Source organism: Sycon ciliatum, chromosome 1 (genome assembly GCF_964019385.1).
Source record: "Sycon ciliatum chromosome 1, ocSycCili1.1, whole genome shotgun sequence".
Lineage (NCBI taxonomy): Eukaryota > Metazoa > Porifera > Calcarea > Leucosolenida > Sycettidae > Sycon > Sycon ciliatum.
In genome coordinates, this window is record NC_088643.1 from 57,863,657 (window position 1) to 57,885,543 (window position 21,887).

Consider the following 21,887-nt stretch of genomic DNA (forward strand, 5'->3'; position numbering starts at 1 on the left):
GAATCCCTCAGATCACCAGGCTGCACTCCTCTTTCGCACAAGATCATTGCTAAGGCGTGCGTGTATGTGTGTGTGTGTGTGTGTGTGTGTGTGTGTGTGTGTGTGTGTGTGGGGAGTGGGGTCCGTGGTGCCTACTGCCACCACTGCCTCGATCATCTTATTCTTAGTTCCTCTCCACTAGTTACACTCACTCCAACTGGAGCTTGCTTAGCAACTCCAGAGCACAAACAGAGTACTATACCTGTATACATAGTATACATCACCTTGTACTGGTACAGTAGTTGATCCACACTTGAGCCACCGGCCTGGAGTGAGGTGTACATTCAAAATATTCTTCAAGCACATGTAGCTTGAGCAGTACTGCAGCCTTGTACTTTGCAGTCTACAGGCTACAGAATACAGCTAGCTACAAGTACAAGTGGACACTTTGCACACTGGCACTCCATTTTAACTTCAGATCCAGAATCATAGCAGACGGCGAAGTGCGATCCCAAGGCCATATCTGGAAGTGGAACAAACATGAAGGAAGGTTGAACGACTTTAGGGGAGTCCACATGCATGCCCCCTGTGCCTCTCACAGCCATGGGCATTGTTGTACATGTACATGTATGTGCAGCAGGGATGGTGTAACCCCCCCCCCCCCCCTTGTGGAACATACAAAAATGAGACTCTTGTAGTCTAAGTTGTAGACCCGATCTAGCCTGAAACCTATCCTGCATGTAGACTGTTAGGAGATGTTACCACAGACCAGGTAGCTGTAGTCTTACCAGCGTGCAAAGACCAGTGACAGAATCCAGACTAGACAATGCTGTGAAGTGCGTCCACTTATCATGCAGTGCGTACACACCCATGACTCCCCCCCCCCCCCCCCCCCCACACACACACACTGGTCTACTACTAGTGCACTGTATTGCATACCATAATACACTGTAGTATACTGGCAAGATGTGGAGCTGACCTGGAAGTGCTATTTTGACAGGTGGTTTGACGTTTTGGTGAAAGCTACACTCTTGTACATTCTGACTTTGTGGTAACACCTGTCATGCTTGCCATGCTTGCCAGGCATGTTTCCTGTCGTGTGGAACGTGTGATAAAAAATTAACTCATTTTTCATGTCGTATTTTTGACGTACTTGTAATTTGACTCGCATCACGCTAAGCCGGGCTGTGATGGGACTACATGTATGGTCGCCAAAATACAAGCTACTGGTGATGGTCACTGCTGTACGAAGCACAATTTCAGTCTATGAAACCAATCACAATCATTATGCTGCATTCCCTCGAGTATTTTCACAACTCCCTGATACGGATCTGTTAATTAACGTACCCAGAGCCTGGCATTTTTTAACATGGATAATAGCATAAGAAAGCAATACACACAGTCAGCACATGTTTTACCATTGCCGTGGGGTTTGTGTGATGGCAAACCTCTAACACCAGAACACGGTCCAAGTGACCAGTCGAGACATCGTTGGCACCCAGCAGTAAGTAGTGCACATAATCGATCCGGCGTCCGCCATGCACCAGTTCATGTTGATGACGTGTGATGCCTCTGGTGTCCTCCGCAACTCATAATCATATCCATATCCCGGCCTTGCCTTCAAGATGCAAAGTGCTGTTCCGTCCAGTCACCATGGTCACTCCTGATCCTACGACTCTTCTTCGCTTTGCACTCATAGCCTGCAAGTGGATGAGACACAGGAGGTTTGTCCATAGGCATAGAGAGATGCAAATGAAGCTACTATTTAGTATTATTATTATTATTATTATTATTATCAGATTGAGCACTACTGAATATACAGACACTGTACATGTACATGTACAATGAGTATGTAGGATCCGGAGCTCGGAGATGCGTGTGTGATCGATGTTACATCCAGCACATAACCATTACATGTACCGGTGTGTGTATGGGTTTGTGTACGTGTGTGTGTGGGGGGGGGGGGGGGGGGGGGGTGTATGTGGTGTGCGTGCGTGTGTGGTGTGTGTGTGTGTGTGTGTGTGCACGTGCGCATGCTTTTCCGTGTCAAATATTGGAATAATTACAGCAGTCCTGTGTCGTATCTCTCACCCGTCTCGTGGTGGCGGCCATTAGAATCCTTCCAGGACATCAGTCTGACTCAGTCACTACGGAGGATTAGCAAGACGAAATTCGCGTTCGCGTTCGCTCTCCAAAGAAAGTCGAACTCAGTGACGGAATTCGCGTTATGAATATGAGAAGGATTAGCAAACAGAATTCGCACATGCATGATGTTGACACGACGTAGGCAGTACAGCGTGGTAAATTTATGACTGCATGCATGCCCTGACACGAATCCACGATTCGTGTTCCGACTACTTTTCCGAACGAAAAATGCGAAAGTTCGCAATCCAGTTCGCGAACTGAAAAATGTTTGCGAACGCGAATTTCGTCTTGCTAATCCTCCGTATTGGCTGGCACCTTTGCTTGACCCGACTTCTGCTCTACCCACTACTGGCACTAGTAGACTGTCCCCGGGGAAAATTGCGATTCCGCGGCCGCGTTTTTTGCGATTTTTAAAAGACCGCGTTTTCCGCGATTTTCCCGCGTTTTTTGAACTTTTCTGTTGCACTACACGTACACACAGTGCACTGTTCGGTCAGCAACGTCTCATCCGGTGGCGGCTTTGTACTCAAATATGACGAGCGCTTACACCAGAGACTTGTAACTGATTGATTTCACTACATACTCACTGAAAATTGCCTCATATCAACTGCAAACTAATTACTTACTTGCCGCCGCGAGATGACTATCAATAATATTCACCGCATATTTACCGCAAATTATGCCATATTATGCCGCGTTTTTTTGCCGCGTTTTTTGCGATTTTTTTCCGCAATTATCCCCGGGGACAGAGTAGATCTACTAGTACTACTACACTGAACATTGTAGGTGCTTCGAGGTGGTACTGGTAGACTACGTCGTATACGTAGATCTACGATGCGTGTATACATATAGAGCCGAGGATCTGGCCTCGCAGTCTAAGTGGATGATCATCCCCGGCCCGGCCATAGCGCCACCGGATGACCTAGGCTACGTAGATCTACCGACGGTAAAATGGTTAGGCCACCCAGAATTATTTCGTTGTTTCGGTTCACCCGACCGCACAATGTTTTTTTATAGTGCATGCAAATGATTATGTACATGACTCGACTATTGTTACTACTAACAATGTTACTTCAAAGTACATGTACCACACGCGCCTAATAATAGCTAGCAGTCCAGACATCGACCTCAGAAGCAGCTAAATAAAATAACAGGATGAAGCGCTTGGTGACGATGTTTGTCTTCCGATCCGCAATCGGTCCTGAAACAGCATCAGCTCCGCCACCGCGTCGCTCTTTGACAGACGTTTTCAAGGTGAGAGCTGCTCCTCGGACTCGTTTGCCAGCGAGGCCAAGGTCTGGTCCTGGAGCAGTGGTGAGTGGAGCTGGAGGGGACCTGGGTCTGATGGGACAATATTACAGGATCGTCGACTACAGTCATAATTATTTAATCGACTGGCTTGATGGACAAAAGCTATTCGATAATATATGAACATTTTATACAGTGCTAGTGCTGGCAACTGAAATCCGACCCCCTGAGCGGTGGGTTCACATTCTTTGCGATGTGACCGCACCGGTGAGGGGTCGGATTTCAGCTAACAGCACTGTACATCAGGTACATGGCAGTAACCAAAATAAAATAAAATAAAATAAACCCGACCGACCGACCCTGGTACGGATGAGTGAAGTGACCCGAAACAACGAATTAATTCTATTGTACGTACCGAGCGCCGCACTAGCCCGCAGGGCCGGCCGCAGCCTAAGTAGCCCTGCACCGATTGAATCATGAAACACTTTTTTGACAGCACTGCACCCGCCGCCCGATAGTAGGCGATACGACTCCTGTCCTGATTGACAGCATCTTCGATCCCGCGGGCTGCACCAATACAACCAAAATCACGGAGTCGTGTAGTAAAAGCCCGGGCCCTCCCCGAACCAAATCAACCACACTCTTTTCGTAGCTCGTGGAAAGTCAAGGGCCACCACTCGAACGCCTCCACATATGCACAGTGTTTTCATCAAGTGTCACGGAAATAATCGGCTGAGATTTTCTCGTCTGGATATGGGTAACGTCAAGCAAGCTGGGTTGGATATTATCGCATTGTGTGTATTTTGACTATCTCTGTTTGCAGTGTTCCAGTCAAAACACTGGGTCAAAAACTGGCCTGCGATGAAATGCGTGGTCAGTGTGCACATGTGATTGCTTTTCAAGAAGCGGCATTTTTTTGTCGCTACTCAACAAACCATTCTGCAGTGCTAATATAACGGATAAGACTGATCGGACTTAGGTAAGTTAGGAGACGAACATCGTTGCCCACGTCTCACACCAAAGCTTGCCGTAGTCGAAACTATAAGGTTCGTGCGTTTTGGAGCGACTTTCCGCGACGAACTGACGGAGGGACGGATTTAGGGGTAGCCGAAACTAAAAAATAGTGAAGCTCCGGATCCCACGCGTGCGCGATTGGCTAGGTTTCCGCGCTCCATCATGCGAAACGGAGGAATGTCGTTGTCTTGTACTCCATTCGTGAGGCTGTCATTAGTGGTCGTTGCCTGCTATGTCGCGTGCTCACAAGCACGCGTGCATATGAGCAAGACACGCCACTCGTCGGAAGAGGACGCGGATATTGCCCTTGTCCGAAAGCACGTGGCGAGAGGCATTGGCTTGACGGTGGACGAAGCTGACAGCCTGGAAAGAAGAGCGGCTGCGGCGGCCGCCCAGAACAGGCCATCATCACAAGGCAGTGACAATGCTGACCAGACACATGATACAACTTCGGACAGGCAGCCCACCTTCGGCCAACTTTCACCGTTCGACGGAGAGTCAGCTACTACTTCGGCGAACAGCATCCTCAGAAGATATGACTCCATAATCGAGGAAATAGGTGAGTGACAATCTTACTGTTAGCGGTGACACCAAAAATTAGGTGACTACCGGACGTCCTAATCCTAGCACGTCCGGTGTGAAAGTAAGTTTAGGTCAAGTAACTAGTTCACGCATTCGCGTCCTGCAGTAGTACTAGTATACACAACCAGTTTAAAAAACAGTTGCTTGGGATGATTCGGGTGTGTCAGGCCACCACGATGCCCGATGTACCAAGGTGGCAGACGTCTGATATGACCCAGGGCCAGAGGCTGCTTCCGCGGAGTGGTGCGGCCGAAGGGCCATCTTTAAGGGGGGTCTGGGGGTCCTCCCCCAGAATGTTTTTGGAATTTAGACGGCTAATCCTGCACTCTGGGCGACTCCCTGTACAAAATCATACATGGAAACCTTTTCTCCCCGGTTTTGGACGTTCCACGTGGACCGACTTCTGGGAAGTATTAGTTGGTACGGCCATGGCTGTACCGGCCGTACCAGTGGCGCCGGCCCTGTGACCTGAAGGTCAAGTCCAATCAGATGACAGTCTATCCTTCTACGCCGCATGGGATGGTCAGCTACATGACTGGATACATGTACCTTGAATGGATTTATGGAACACAGCTGAATGAGCTCTTATACTTGCAAGTAACAGTAAAAAAGAAAGAAGAAGAAAAGCAGTACAGTGTAACTACAGACTTCAAAAGCAGTATAGTGTAACTACAGACTTTGTTGAATGTAAGAAAAAAAGTTGTGTTGAGTAACTATTGACTGGGACTATGCGGGGGGGGGGGGGGGGGGGGTTACTGAACCCGGCGGCGCGGCATGTATGCAAAGACTGTATAACGTGTGCCGTGCCACCAATCAGCATGCCGAGAAACTGGAAACTACCCTAGGCACATTTTGGCGAGGAGAGTGCAAACAAATTTGTTGCGACGCACAGTTAATTGGGAACTGGTGGCCTGGCATGAGGGAAGCATGGGTGCAGTGAATGGGGTTTTTTTTTCGGTCTTTGACCACTTTGGTGGTGGATCTGATCCACTCACCTCCCACTGCTTTAGGAGCGCATCTGCGCCTTGATCCTTGAGGGTGATGGCGTTCCTAGGGATGTGGACAACTTGGTCTCTAAGCGAATCTCATGCGAACCGTGAATTTTGTTGTCATTGCTTGTTACTTTCTTGGAAACGCTAGCACAGTGCCTAGTGCACCTAAATCATCCATCGAAAACAATGTCACCTGTTGCATGTACAAGCATGATCTACATGACGTGTACGATGTAGTATGCATGTGCAATGTGTGTTGGGCGTGTACAAATTCCACGTACATGTTGGATGCGGAAATTTCGGCATGTTCAGGCATGCGTCCGAGTGCCTCTGCCCAAGTACACGTATGTGTGGGTACGTGATGTAGGACTGTGCATGTGATGATGGCAAGCTATTGATTCTACTCATTCCTCCTGCGTTTTCTCTGTGCTGCCGCATGCAGAGGGATCGGATAGTGGAGAGAAACAGCATGACATGTTCACGGTGGACCTGAGAGGCTGGCCGGCGGAAGAAGACGTTGCTCTGGCCGAGTTGCTCATGTCGCCTCAGTTAGTGGCCAGCGTGATGTCGGAGAATCCCTACGATTCCCCGCTGGTGACGGTGACCGTCACTGACGCCTATCATAGGGAGAGCGGCGGAAACAGCAAACACGATGCTAATGAGCACTTTGCTACGGACGCCGTCCGCTTCTACTTCCTGCACGGCAGGGAGTGGTGTGCTATTGACGTTACAAGCCTTGTTCAGCGGTGGCTTGGCGGCGACAAGACGGGACTGCACAGCTTCAACCTGCGCGTCTCTCCAGGCCCTTCCGTGGTGGATGAGGAGAACGTGCTCAAGGAGCTGCAGCTCAACTTCTCAGTGCCGCGCGAGCAGAGGACCGCCCCACCAGTGCTGTACACGTACTCGCACCAGAAGACGAAGCGCGTGTCCGAGCACAGTCTTCACCAGGCACGTCTGCGCCGCGACACCGACACCGACCAGCCAACCAACGAGCACTTGGTCAATCACGAACAGTGTCTGCCTCACCCGGACGGCACGAACTTCAACAGGCTTGCACGCCAGTGCAACTCCTACTGTCAGTTGTTCGACGTGGATACCATGGGCTGGGGCCAGTTCATCATCGCCCCCATGAAGTTTGAGATGGGGTACTGTGCCGGTGATTGCAAGTTTCCACTCGTCCACGGCGGAGTGGATGCCCGCCGCTACCTGGACGCAAACGGCATCAGCAGGCTGCAGGACAAGTACAAGACCACGGTCACTCGTCATGCACATTTGCAAGCGCGCCTAGCCGTCGAGAACGCCGAGCTGCCCGTGCCCAAGTGCGTACCACTGTCCTACACGCTGCTGACAGTGCTCTACCTTGACTCGAGAGGCCGCACGGTCGTCAAACCTATCCGTGACCTCAAGGTACGTCAGTGCGGATGTGCGTAAGAAAGCCGGCCGCATTAAAACACTGCCGTATGATCTCGTGGAGATTGCCGCATGTACATGTACATGCCTGTGTAGGTGCCTACTGTGATGTTCTGCAGCTTTGATTTCACATTAATTTTATAGCATTCGGCTGCCTAGGTACTGTAGTCGTAGCAGTGATAGCAGTACAGTATATTCATGATCAGTAGTACTATGAGTTACAGGCAGGTCAGTGCTATAGATAACATAATAACACAAAAGACTTGGACACTGGTGTTCCTACCAATGACTCTGCCAGCAACCACCAATAGATTTTTGAAAAATTGACTCAAGCTGCAGTTCCAAAGTTTCCAGTTTATCACGGGCTACGTTCTGCTCACGAGATACGACTCTGCAGCAGGTCTTATAGAGTCTGCAAGGCACTCAAGCATTGTATGTATTCCCCTTCACAATGTCTTTATGCAGAGATTTGACAGAATGTTTATTATGTCCGCTTCCCTTGCTAAAGTAGCTCCCCCCCCCCCCCCCGTACTCTTGAAACATGTCTTCGTTTTTAATGAGTACACATTTCGAGTAGTAAATGATGTTGAGCCTGCATGCAGATCACTCAGTCAATGTTTTTTGTACACTTTTAGGATATCGGTACATGCATACATACTTTTGTCATTGCAAATTGAGTACCTGAACTGTGTCCACATGCAACAGTCTGATCAGAATGGAAGCTGATACAATGACATGGGCGTTTTTAAACGTCGACCCATGCAACCATTGCACATGCAGCAAGTCACTGTGGCAACCTGGCGGATATCACATTCATCCTACAATTGCATTGTAGGAATACAGCCAGCAGGGACATGCATGAAGGACCTCGGCTCTGGAAAGAAAAGAACAGTTCCAAATCCAAATGCTGCACACACCGTCACCACAGTACACGAGACTTGCACTGGCACAGAGAAGCAACGGAAGGGATTTCCCCCGCGGAGCAAGTTACAACTTCTATAGGACAGAAAGAGGAAGAGCCAATGCCGTGTGAAGCTAGAGGATGCAAAGCAACTCATCCATGCGAGAAATATGTCTCTTCTCACACAACCTAAAATGAACCATTGTTGTGGAAACAGCACTATTATACAAAGCGCATCATGCCCGCACATAAGTTCCCAGACACCCTGGACAGAGCTGGAAAATCATCATAGTTGATATCAGGAGTACAAGTAGATTTTGAAGAGACTGACTTGCATGCATCATCATGGGATAGCTGGCACTGAGCTACATAAGTTATGAACTCACTTTATCAAGGCAGAAAAGAACGTGGTAATGACTATCAGCCAAGATATCATCAATCAGCAGAAATTCTGACTCAATCATGAGTACGTGGTCAGAGGAGAAGGCATGCAAATGCCCAGAGTAAGTCGAGATAAAAGAGTCCGACAATCACCAGTATGGCTAAATCCAGGTGCTACTTTCGATTGAACGTCTCGTTTTAAGCATGACTAGAAGTTGCAGATAGAATCGCCAATGCACATGCGGTCGCCGTGAGGGATCATGGAGCAGTCATTGGCCGGAACAATGGGAGACTGCTGCAGTACACATCTGTCCAGGCATTCATCTTGGTCCGCTACCAGCTGACATTGCATGTTACCTGACTCCAGACACGTGCAGGTCTTGCAGGAGTGGGCCTGGAGGTAAACCTCGCTGGACTTGACCGTGCGGAAGGCGAACTTGAACGAGTTCTCAACGTTGATGCTGCCCGTCTTGAGCATGTTGAGGTTCCAGACGATGCCGCCGTTCTCCAGCGCCAGCTGGGTGTAGTCCTCATTTGTGTTGTCCGTTGAGTTGCGCGTGAAGTTGACGTACACATCCGTGACCTTGCGCAGGTTGGACTTCTTGTTGCGGAGAACAGCGGAAACGGAGCCATCGCTATGGCTGCGGCGGATGGCAAAGACGTCTTCTTCCTTGTCGTACCCGGCTAGCAGCTGCTGGTTCACAATGAAGTTGGCCAGGAATCCGTTGGCCTGAAGAGCCTGGGCGGTGGCATTACGGCTAATCCCGGGTGGACATGGAACACCACGATCAGACGACGTCAACAAGATCAGGTTGTGGGCAATGTTGGGCCCGTAGCGCAGATCTGCCATTGTCAGGCCATACGCGATTGCCGAGTAGGCGTCTCGACTGGCCGCCCTCCACCGATCCGGAATCAGGCCGAATGCGGCAGACGGGAAGAACTCGGCGGGGAACGTGGTCTTGCCGTTGGATGCCCGGAGCAGTCGGTTGACACAACTCCTTCCGGATGCCTCTGACTGACCGTAGCCCACTAACGTGTATTGATTACGTAGGGCACTGGTAGTGCCTACGCCCATGCTCGTTAGGTTGGCTTCGATGTTTGCAATGGCCTGCTCCAGGGAGCTGTACTCCAGCGCCAGGTCATGGCTCTCCTCCACGACGACAATGAAGTCGGCCGCCTTTGGCTGGTTCCTGCCTGGGCTAATGTAGACCTGCTGCCCGGCTACGAAGCGCCCGTCGCACGTCACCTTGCTTGCACACACGGGCAGCGGGCTGGACCACTGACCCGACTGAGTACAGACCAGACGATTGGCACCCGTCAGCGTGTAGCCTGCATTGCACATGAAGCTGACTGTGCTGCCGACAGTGTACTGTGGATCGGACACGCTGCGCTGGGCATTGGCCACCGTACCCGGATCTGGGCAGCTGATCTCAGGAACGCACTGCGGTGGAGAGCCTGACCAAACGCCGCTGGCCTGACAGAAACGTCCCAGCGTGCCGGACTGAAGCTGGAAGCCGGGACGGCATCGGTACAGGACGCGTGCTCCAATGTACCTCAGCCCCTGACCTCTGCTGATAATGGCATTGGGCACGATGTCCAGAGCACAGCACTGTTGAATCTGGGTGGTTTGTGGCACGCACACCGGAGCTCTGCTGCTCCACTGGCCGTCCATCAGGCACCGGATTTCCGCAGCACCCATTAGTAAATAACCCTGCCGGCACGTGTACGTGATCACGCTGCCCACCGAGCGTTGATATCCGCTGATCTGACCGTTCTGTATCCTGCCGGGGGCTGGGCACAGCACTGCAGTGCACACGGTGTCGGTACCTGACCATTGGCCGGATGGCAGACAGATGCGTGCAACACTGCCAGACAGGCGATAGCCAGCGTCACAGCTGAACACCGTCAGGACCGTAATGGCATACTGGTTGGACTGAACGCTTCCGTGTGCCGGTGCGCTGAGGGCAGTGCACATCTGCGGCTGAGGACGATGAGGTACACAGGCGGGCATCGTGCCATTCCAGTTCCCATTGTCCAGGCAGTAGCGCTTAGCGTTGCCCTGCAGAATAAAGCCGTTGCTACACGAGTGCGTGGCCTTGGTCATGTACCGGTACAGCCCCTTGACTGGAGCATTGCTGAACACAATCGTACCGTAGCGCAGCACATTCGGAAGTGCTTTGCAGCTGGCGGCAAAGCAGGAAGGTGTGCTGCCGTTCCAACTGCCGTCCTGCGAGCAATAACGGTGACTGTTGCCTCGGAGAACGTAGCCTTTGCCGCAGGAGTACTTCGCCCAGGCTTGGTACGGATACGCACGATTGTGCGGCGCTTGGCTGAACTCAACGCGACCGTACTGCAGCATTGTCGGCAAGTACCCGCACTTCACCGGCGAACACGAGGCGGACGTGCCGTTCCACTGGCCATCATGACCGCAGTGTCGCCGAGGGCTTCCCGCCAGAACGTATCCCTTGCCACACGAGTAGCTGACCATAGTGCTGTATGGGTATCTGCCCTGGACTACTGGCATAGTGAACGTGACGCGGCCATAGACCAGGGAAGACGGCAAGTAGTTGCACTGGACCGGCGAGCACATCGGCGATGTACCGTTCCATTGTCCATTGCGGGAGCAGAAGCGAGATGAACTGCCGCTGAGGACGTAGCCCTTGCCACAGGAGTACCGGACGCTGGTGCCTTGCCGGTATCTTCCCTGCGCGGCCGCTTGACTGAAGGTAACGCGTCCGTATTGCAGGTTTGCGGACAGGCCGACACACTTCACTACGGCCTTGTCCTGGCAATACTGACCAGTGTAGCCCGGGTAACACGTGCAGCGGACACCAAACACCGTGTAGTGGCAACTGCCCGACTGTTGATTGCAGCGATCGCCGTGGTAACCGGCTGGACAGCGGCACTTTCCGGTGGCGTCATCACACCTGCCTCTGACGCACTGGCCGTAGCATGCTGGACGCGGCGGCTGTGTGGTCGGAGCGGGAACGCACCGCGGCATAGCGGCGCCACTCCAGCTGCCATCGTTCTGGCACGTGCGTGTCGCGTCGCCGCTGAGAATGTAACCCGCGTCGCAAGAGTAACGTGCCACGGTGCCGTACGGCTGAGCTTCACCTTGGGAACCGGCACCGTTGCTGAGCGTAACACTACCATACGTGATGACAGTGGCCAGGGCGGGACAGGTGACACGCTCGTGGCAGTAGCGACCGCCGTAGCCGACGAGGCACGAGCAGCTCAGCGCAAACGTGTGCAGAGAGTATCTGCACCCGCCGGAGCGCGTTTCGCACCGCTGCCCCACGTATCCCGGCTGGCAGTCACACTTGCCCAGTGTCGTGTCACAGTGGCCGTGCACACAGTATGCCGGACACTGGCGATGAGCTGGACGTGTTGTTGCCACCGGTGGCGGCGCCTCCGTTGCCGGATCGCGCTCCTGTGAAAGCTGGCAGTTGACGCCCGTGTAGAACTGGGTGCAGAAACAGAAGCCGTCGAAGCAGGAGCCGCCGTTCAAGCAGTCGTGATCTCCCCTGCACCGGCTGTTGCCGATCTTCGGCGCCAATGGCTCCTGCGGCGGCACCTGTGTAGGTGCAGCGGGCGTGGGGCGGTGGGCCACTTGCTCCGTGCACAGAGTACCCTCGTACCCAGGTGGGCATCTGCAGAAGCCAATGCCCACGTACAAATGACTCTGGTAGCACGTCCCTCCGTTCTCGCAGCGTGGCTGACACTCGCTGGGATCCAGGTCCGTGTTCTGGTATTTGGCACCCAGTACTACCCTGCTAGCGCCCACGAGTAACAGCAGAACACTGGCGTGTAGTGACAACACCATCATGGCGATTGTTGCTGCCACACACCGCCACTACACTCGTGCAAGAAACCCGTCCTGTTCTTTGTCTTCGTCAGTTGATGACACGTTCTCGCAAACGATGGAAGAAAGGCCAGCCCTTCACCGGGCGATGAGAGATGGCGAGTTGCAGACTGTCCGAGAGGATGATAATCTCCAACAGGCTCGCTCCGAGTTTCTCGACGACAGGACTACCGAAACCCTGCGTACGAGTAAAGAATGGAAGCCCGAGCGTTCGCCACCTAGGATCTCAGTCCGAGTCTCCTTTTGTCTCCGTCGACTCGAGCGATCCAGCTACGTCCCTGGCTCAGTCAGAGACTGCTGCCGCGCCGCCTCTGTCGCTATTGGCAGTAGTACTTGAAGTATTGCTGACATGGAGGTGGCTTGGCAGTTTGTCTGGACTACCAGGATCTCCTCTAACCACAACATGCCGTCTTCAAGCTGGATAGCAGCTTATCTTCCTCATTCGTCCATTCAGATGCACCTAGAATGCTAGATCGCCTGCTGCAGGCACAGCGCCACAAGGCGCTGCGAGGCCTTGCTGCCTCTGCTCAGCTGGTGCATGAACTGAACCCGACAATCCCACAGTACAATGATTATGTAACAATAGTTTTCCCTGCGATCGCGACGAGGCAGACGCATGGTTAGCGCTGCGAAGAGTAGATACTAAGATAGAGAGGAACTATTCCGCGCTGCCTGTTGATGACACTGTAGATCTAGTACTAGCTGGCATGGCTCTTCATTGACATAGTCATTGGTGCAGGCGTCCTCATTTGACAGTCTAGTCTCCGCCAGGGAGTCGTAAAAAAAGGATTTTACGAGTCATGCGACTCACTCCCTTGGAGTCGTACTGTGCCTGTGGCTATGGTCTCCGCATGCCATGCCAGTGCAGTGATGGCGAAAATCTGGGACGGGTGCTATGGCGATCAACCTGTTTCGGCGCAAAGCAAGACTGGCCTGCTCAATTTAAGCAGGGCGGTTGGACAGCCTCATTCACATTCACGATTTGAATGGATGCAAATACAGTAACGCATGGCACCGTCATTGGCGGCGTCAAGGCATCCTGCATGGTCAGGCATGGCTCGCACCATGTAGAATCCACCAGAGAGTAGCAAAATACGATTAATTTTGTACTCCCTTAGTTCACACGGTACCGATAGATCAAAGCATGCGCTGCAGTGTGGGACTGGGGGACTGGGGGACTGGGGGACTGGGGGACTGGGGGACTGGGGGAGGGCGCATTGCGGTAAAAGGGGTACAGTCATGTACTCCTCCTCCCCCCCCCTAAAAAAAACCCTGAGTTCCACCATTATGTGCACAGTCCCTGAGCAGCAATTAACGTCTTTACGCTCTCGTCTTTACAATGACAGCAGTAAGTTGGGTTTGCACTTTGAAAGCCGAACAAAGAATTAAAATGCGATTGCAGCACACTTCCACCAGTAAACATGTCTACATCTCTGCAGGACATTTTGGTGACTGAAAAATGAAGAGGTTCATTGCAGCCTTCACCCCAGTTTAACACGCTCGCACAGCGTTGTACATGGTAAATGACCAGCAAGATACATAGGTTGTCAATCATGCCAAGCGCGCTTCCTGTGAAACTAACTTACACGGGCTGGTGAGATGCAGCCCCGGCTCACTGTACCCCCCACCCACCCCACACCCACACGTATACACACACGCACGAATACACCGCGCGCAAACTCGTACGTAGGGAGCTCCAAGGCATAACATAGTCACTCTAGTTGAGGGAGTTGATGATCAGTGAATTACTAATAATTATTATTTTTTTATCTCTTGCTGCTATGGCATTTAGGAGTTACTTGCTAGTACATGTGATGCGCGGTAATATCAACAGAAACTGTTTATCAAATTCCTAGCCAGTAGGATTCATATGGAATAGCATCACAGATAAGTATTGTCATCAGAAGGTCATGTCACATTTCACAACTAGAAAGCATAACTGCACAGTAATGTCGTCAGCAATATATTGAATGGCTTGAGCTAGGTTACTGGTGATCACAACAATATTTACAATGTTGCTTGATTTCAACAGTTAGATTGATCTCAGTGTGATTTCGGCTAGATTGCTTCAAATTAAAGTGCGCTGTGTTGTACAGGAGCATGTGAATGTGGCTAATGCCAGTAATGGGGCTTTCCCTGATCGACACTTGCCACAGTGCCAGTGTCGGAGTGGTCATGCACGAGACTTAGTGAGCTTTATCTCTGCAACCTGCATCTGCATTTTATAAGTGTTTTTAGGAGGTAGCGGCCGTCAGGACCGAGTAAATTGGAGGGGGGGGGGGGGGGTAAAATTCACTTACTAGTATGACTGTACTTATGTTGTACAGACACAGACTTTGTTCTGCGGCTTCAAGACAAGTGGACTGGTCTCAATTTAGTTACAACTTGATTGATATAATTATTATGTCGACGTTACATGTCAAGTGTGAGAATTATCTCGCCGTTTATCAATTCTTATAATTATTGAATATACTGCTCCAGTGGGTTCTGCTCCAGTTGATACAAACTTATTGGTTACTAACAACACCTGCAGCTACGCAGGACTTTGCTGAGGATTAGCTACAAACCATCGTTATCGTCAACTTCAGCATCAGCAGCATCCTCATCAGTTTCAAGACTGATACCGTTCACATAGCTCTCACCTGGCGATGATTCATTGCCTGCGCCCCCCAGAGTGTCCCGGAGAGACTCGTAGTGCTTCACCTGCTCGTGCTCCAGGCGGAAGAAGTTCCAGACGAAGCGGCGGACCAGCTCGCTGGCACCCAGGAAGAGCAGCAGCATGTCGGAGCCGAACCAGATGGAGACGTTGAGCGACATCTTCATGGTCCACGCAAACCTGAGCACGATGTCGAGCACCATGGCACAGTAGTAGAGCCAGCGACGGCGGTACAGCAGGCATGGCCGCAGAACCGACACGCTCGTGCCCTGGTAGCGAAACAGGCCCCAGTCCATCACGATGTCCCAGGCAAACACGTAGACGGCGTGGATAAGCGCCAGCGCCAGCCAGAGATCAAATATGGCCAGCGTGTAGTAGTCGTGTCGGCTCTCTCGCGCCTCGGCGACCAGGGAGGCAGCGACGATGACGGGAAACGTGGAGAAGTACTTTCCAGCATTCAGCAGGTGCGCCTTCTTGCGAGTATCGTAGAACGCACGTAGGCACTGGGCCAGTCGAAACCAGGATGGCAGAATGTTGATTACCTACACAGCAAGTAGTACCAGCAGAAGAACAACAGCACATGTATATACGTACATTGCTAAAGGGTGCATGAACATGTTGTAACGTTATTGTTATATCTGCTGACATGCGGGTATCAGCTGCAAAAATAACTTGATGTCGTTTACTGTAACTAACGACTGCCACATACATGTATTTGCCACATACATGTATTTGCCACATACATGTATTTGCCACATACATGTATTTGCCACATACATGTATTTGCCACATACATGTATTTGCCACATACATGTATTTGCCACATACATGTATTTGCCACATACATGTATTTGCCACATACATGTATTTGGCAGCTTACAGTAACGGCAACAAATTATTAGACACCCTTAGCAAACAACGATAACGCTATTTTTTTACGGTACTCGTACCTTTATCACCCAAATAGCGTTGAAGCTGCAGCGTACAAACGTTACGGGGGCTGATTTATCGTTGTGACCAACGGTACGTTTTTCGGCCAAATATTGCATTGTCCGTACGCATTTCACCTTGTATCGCGTATATGGTGACATAAATGGTTGTACTGCGCGAAATAAAGCTATTCTCGTGGCAACAGCGTACTAAAAATAGCGTGCGTCTTGCTAAAGGTCGAACCCAAATCACGGTATTTTCCCCCTTACGGTAATACCGTTACAACATAACGTTTTTTTTGCTAAGGGTGTCTTTTTTGTAGCAGATGCACGCATGTCAATCACGCATGTCAATCACGCATGTCAATCACGCATGTCAATCACGCATGTCAATCACGCATGTCAATCACGATGTCTCACCACCAGCTATTTTATCAGGAAACATGCTAGTCGAGCACAGCGACCACACACACACACACACACACACCATTGAAGTTGAATTTCACGTTGGTTAATATTGACTGAGCAACTTACTTTTAAGGTAGCTCAAACCACTTTGGAGGTGAAAAAAACTTTTACAGAAGAAGTGCTGTTTTCTCTGTTCTAAGCTGTTCTCTAGCATGCGTAGACTGCGGAAATGATATTCCTATGGGGGGGGGTACTTATGCATTGTGTTGTACGTATGGCCTCTTGAAAGTACGAAAATTGCGTTTTTCGTATTTTTATTTTCATTTTGTTGTACTTATGGCCTCTTGAAAGTACGAAAATTGCGTTTTTCGTATTTTTATTTTCATTTTGTTGTACTTATGGCCTCTTGAAAGTACGAAAATTGCGTTTTTCGTACTTTCAAGAGGCCATAAGTACAACAAAATGCATAAGTATCCCCCATAGGAATGTCATTTCCGCAGTCTATGCATGCTAGAGAACAACTTAGAACAGAGAAAACAGCATTTCTTCTGTAAAAGTTTTATTCACCTCCAAAGTGGTTTGAGCTACCTTAAAGGGGAAGTATACCCTAAAATCAAATTTTCACCAGTTGTAGTCTTCTGGGTGCTGAGTCGAATGGTCTTGGTCCGAGGAAGCTGCGACGCTCCCTTCCTACTTGAATCCCAATCGAACTCGCGCACTTCCACCGAAACTGGGTGACTGCGCCCTACTAGATGGGGATTTGTACGCAAAATGTCACTAAAAGCGCCATTTCGTTCTTATAAAAGCACGGATGACCGTGATTGGCCCATATGCTGTAGTCTTTTGGACGCTGAGTCGACTGGTTTTGGTCCGAAAAGGCTGCGATGCAGCGTCACTCCTTTATTCCCAATCGAACATGGTTGAACAAGCGGTCACGTGCTCCTGGGTGCCCAAATCACCTGGTCACCACGCCAGCAGGCGACAAATTTCACACCAAGGTTCAACTCGAGTTCAACTCGAGTGACAGGAGTGCACCCAAAAAAGGTCAAACAGGCTAGTAAGTTGTACCCTGCAGGCATGGTGACCAGGTGACTGGTGTACGCAGAAGCACGTGACCGCTTGTTCAACCATGTTCGATTGGGAATAAAGGAGGAACGCTACATCGCAGCCTTTTCGGACCAAAACCAGTCGACTCAGCGTCCAAAAGACTACAACATATGGGCCAATCGCGGTCATGCGTGCTTTTATAACAACGAAATGGCGCTTTTAGTGACATTTTGCATAGAAATCCCCATCTAGTAGGGCGCAGTCACCCAGTTTCGGTGGAAGTGCGCGAGTTCGATTGGGATTCAAGTAGGAAGGGAGCGTCTCAGCTTCCTCGGACCAAGACCATTCGACTCAGCACCCCGAAGACTACAACTGGTGAAAATTTGATTTTAGGGTATACTTCCCCTTTAAGGTAGCAGCCTGGTCCTAAATTTCATATGGCATTCAATTGACCGTAACTTTGGTGTCTCTCAATGGATTTGAGTGAAATTTGCACCACACACTCCTGCCACTATGCTGGCCCTCTTGACATGACTTAAAAGTTCTTGCGCCTCACTGACAGGCTTTGCAGGCCGGAAAAACTCAAAATTCCGGCATAGTGCCACGGATGGCAAGCCACCCAGGAGCCAAACAAATACATTTACAATTTTTTTCACATTTTCTAGCCAATTCTGTCCGTGCGCAGGATCCAAACCTAAAAAACATCCAGAAGCAGCCATGGGTGGTGGGATCGGGCCCTTCAACGTGGCCCTGGAATCTGTCACAACGGCAGAAGTGGGCGTTCTGTCACAGACTCCCACAGACGCAAGTCAATTTTTGATTTTTTTTAGGTTCAGGGCGTGCTACGAGGTCGTACCTTTGATACAACATCCAGCGGCTGGGACCTCCACAGCAAGCCATTTCCACAGCGCTTCAAACCGAATCCAGGATACCCTCCAAAATCGGCAAAGACTACCACTCACGTTCCACTACTGCCTGGTGCTGAATCCTACCTGACTTCTTGACACGACTCAAACTTGCCAAAGTCACTCAATCAACGTCAACTACAATAATCAAGCCACATATCTGCAACGTCACGAGGGTGCTGGCAAAAGTCCTGCAGCCCGATACGTGGTTTTTTAACGTGATTTTTTGGACTTGGAGCAAAATTCTGCACACTTTCGCGTGTTTCCATGATACGACAAGTTGCGCACGGTCTGCTCACATTCAAATACAGTGCTGCCAACAAATGACAGCGTGCAACAAAAAAATCTTTCCTTGCAAGGGCACATTTTCGGCCATAACTCTTGAACGGCTGGTCCGATCGAGACCAAATGTTCAGAGATTTTGCAGCTGTTCATGCTCTTTCAACTGATGTAGCACTCGGTATGAATTTACTAATTCGATTTTTCAGTGATTTTACGACCAGTTAATTGGGAACTCGTGGCCTGGCACGAGGGAAACATGGATGCAGTGAATGGGATTTCGGTCTTTGACCACTTTGTGGTGGGTCTGATCTACTCACCTCCCACCGCTTAGGAGCTGCATCTGCGCCTTGATCCAAGAGGGTGGTGGCGTTCCTGCGGATGCGGAAAACTGGGCCTTTGGCCGAGTCTCACGCGAACCGTGAATTTTTTTTTTTACGACCAGGCTGCCACCTTAAGTAAGTTGCGAATATTTGCAAACATTAAAATTTTGAAACATCGCAATATCAGGCAGTTTACAGCTACTGGTATAGACTGACTTTCAGTGATAGACCTCATCAATGGGTTTTGTCGACATGAATTTGTCTGCCTTCTGCCACTTCAGGATAGGAAGGATACTAGTTTGATTTGGCCAAAGGTCGGATCAAGAGAATGCAATATTCAATCGAATATTGTCAAACCTGTACACTTCGATACATTCACCCAGCCTAACACAGGCTGGCTGTGGCTTGACAATTCTGGGAATCAGGCCTATGACTTCACTCCGGCGGTCCTCGGGAAATAGACAGAGAGGGCATGTGTGTGTGGGGGGGGGGGGGGGGAGGGGGGGGGGGGGGCGTGTGTGGGCATGTGTATGTGTGCGGGGGTAATAGCAGGGCAGTAGTTTGTTACACACATCCACACAGTGACAGTTATAATATGTACTTCAAGTACTTCAGTAAACATGACAACACACTCGTACGCACCTGCCTAGCGCCGATGGTGGGATTTAAGCAGACGCTCTGATCGTCAAGGTAGCCACCAAGCCAATGCACTTGGGAAACCTGACAGAACGTGTACTCAAAGTCGAGGAAGACTAGCGGCAGACTGGTCAGCTGATCCGCTACCCAGGTGTCGACGAAGCGAATCGGGTGGAAGGGTGCCGTGATGATGCGCCACAGCTTACGGCACAGCCAGAAGCGACTTTGCATGTAGAGCACGTCCACGGGCAGGCAGAATAGCGTTGCACACAGCAGCCACAGTGTGAACGGTGCATGCTGGCTGACCGTGGTCAGACCGTCGAGTTCCCACGTGTAGATCACGATCAGTACGGTGATAATCCACAGGATTGATAGAACACTGGCTACTTTGGCAACCACCGGAACGCCTTCATCACAGTCATCATCGCCATCGCCATCCCTGCCACCCATGCTGCGTGCCGCTCCATTCATTTCCAACTGTCCACCGCGGCGGCGTTTCCCTATACAGTAGCAGCTTGGCAATGGCTCGTCCAGGCATAGTATACGCCTGTATTCAATGTTATACTTACGCCACACGACTATGTTGATAGAGAGCAGGAAGAGTAGAAGCAACAGAAGCAGCAGTCCGCGCAGCATCCGCAGCTCCACAAACAGCATCTCCGTCGTGCCATTGCCGGCCAGCAGCACGAAGGCGGTGCACACGAGACTGGCGACGATGGCCGCAATGGGCAGCTGGGAGCGCCTCACCGTCGACACCTGCCTCTGGCGCAGCTCGGCGCTGGCTTTCCAGTGCCATGATGATGATGAGTTGGTCATGGTGTTGGTGCTGGTGGGTGCTGCCGCTCGTTGTTGTGCTTCATCATGGTACTGCTGGTACGACATCGGTTGCTGCTGTCGCCGCTGAACTCTCACACCATCAGTCAAACTCTCACGGTCACCCTCGGACGGTTCCAGTGAGACCGAATGCAGCAAGCTGTGACCGTCCATCGTACACGTGGCCGTCCTCGAGCCAATGCAACACACTGCGCGGCGGCCAGTACTCTACTCGCTATTTTCTATCCTGGCTGCCGCTCCAATTACGCACAGCGTTCGTACTGACGTGTGCCCAGTGCCGTATGTAATGTTAGATAGGCACCTACCTGTACATGCACAGTGTATGTGCTCGTGTCATTTCCCACACTGACTTTGCCTCACTCATGAACATCCACTGGGCCAGGCTGACTTTGTCTCATTCATGAACACCACCCACAAGAGCCCTCAAACAGCCATGCAACAGCTGTAAAATGCACACTGACGTCGTGATTGTGCTGGGACTGCTACACAGCCTCACAGGCTAGTGGGACTGCTACTCAGGCTAGCGGGTAGCACTAGTAATCACCGCTACAGCAAAACGGATCCGACGTTTCACGACAGCACAGCTCCGACACAGCCTTTTTACTTACTGGCTTTAGCAGAACGGTTAGCTCATGAAAACCTCAGAGCGCAGTGCACTTGTTCAGATTGCCCTTGGCCTTGGCTTTAGTCCTTACCCGGCGATGACGGATGTCCAGCATACATGTACTGCTCACTGTACAGCAGTCTTTGCAGAGCTGTTGGCATTGAGACTAGTTCTTCCTGCGCTGCAATAGCGGTGTCCGCTTTTCTCAGTGTCCAGTGCTGAGTAGGTCCAGGAATAATCAGTTTCACCTTGCACAAAGTTTCCGAATGGTAAAGACAATTATTATTACTTCGAAGTATTTCGACATTTCCCATAGACCTGTGTGTGGAACCTTCGGAATAATCGGAATGGCCATGGGCTAGCCTACCCAGTACCCTGCACTGGCCGAGTCTACCATGGTCTACCGCAGCCTGAAATCTTGCAGGTGAAGCATTTACTTGATTTAGCCACCGGACCTGTGTGTTGTGGGCTAGCGTCGATTGGCAACGTCGGAGTAAATAATTTTGTAAATGGCAGCATACTATTAAAATACCATGAATATAATCATGGGCATGATTTTACCATCACTCATCCGTTCAGTCAGTTTGTGGTCCATGCAACCACAGAGGCAGTACTAGTAGTAGTCTAGTACCAGTGCAGTGGCAGAACTGCAGACAATGTCACATCATGACACGTGATCAAGTGGCCTGCACTAGCGCATAGGACGGCATGCATGCCAAAAAAATCTGCCTGCCTACTTTGGGTCGATCTGG

At 50.7% G+C, this 21,887-nt stretch overlaps 3 protein-coding genes across 3 annotated transcripts; 1 reads left to right on the forward strand and 2 right to left on the reverse strand.

Annotated features, from left to right (window-relative positions):
• Positions 1 to 4,060: 4,060 nt before the first annotated feature.
• On the forward strand, positions 4,061 to 8,072 carry LOC135804552 (bone morphogenetic protein 2-like). Its single transcript, XM_065318443.1, has 2 exons — positions 4,061 to 4,945; positions 6,403 to 8,072. The coding sequence occupies exons 1-2, from the start codon at positions 4,549 to 4,551 to the stop codon at positions 7,389 to 7,391; spliced, it is 1,386 nt and encodes a 461-aa protein (XP_065174515.1). The 5' UTR covers positions 4,061 to 4,548; the 3' UTR covers positions 7,392 to 8,072.
• A 236-nt stretch (positions 8,073 to 8,308) lies between these two features.
• Positions 8,309 to 13,013, reverse strand: LOC135804551 (sushi, von Willebrand factor type A, EGF and pentraxin domain-containing protein 1-like). The gene has a single exon (XM_065318442.1). The coding sequence runs from the start codon at positions 12,476 to 12,478 to the stop codon at positions 8,861 to 8,863; it is 3,618 nt and encodes a 1,205-aa protein (XP_065174514.1). The 5' UTR covers positions 12,479 to 13,013; the 3' UTR covers positions 8,309 to 8,860.
• Positions 13,014 to 14,209: 1,196 nt separating this feature from the next.
• On the reverse strand, positions 14,210 to 21,625 carry LOC135804553 (solute carrier family 53 member 1-like). The gene is made up of 2 exons (XM_065318444.1): positions 19,704 to 21,625; positions 14,210 to 15,712 (listed from the first exon to the last, which is right to left on the reverse strand). Exons 1-2 carry the CDS (start codon positions 20,682 to 20,684, stop codon positions 15,074 to 15,076), a joined length of 1,620 nt encoding a protein of 539 aa, XP_065174516.1. The 5' UTR covers positions 20,685 to 21,625; the 3' UTR covers positions 14,210 to 15,073.
• Positions 21,626 to 21,887: the final 262 nt, after the last annotated feature.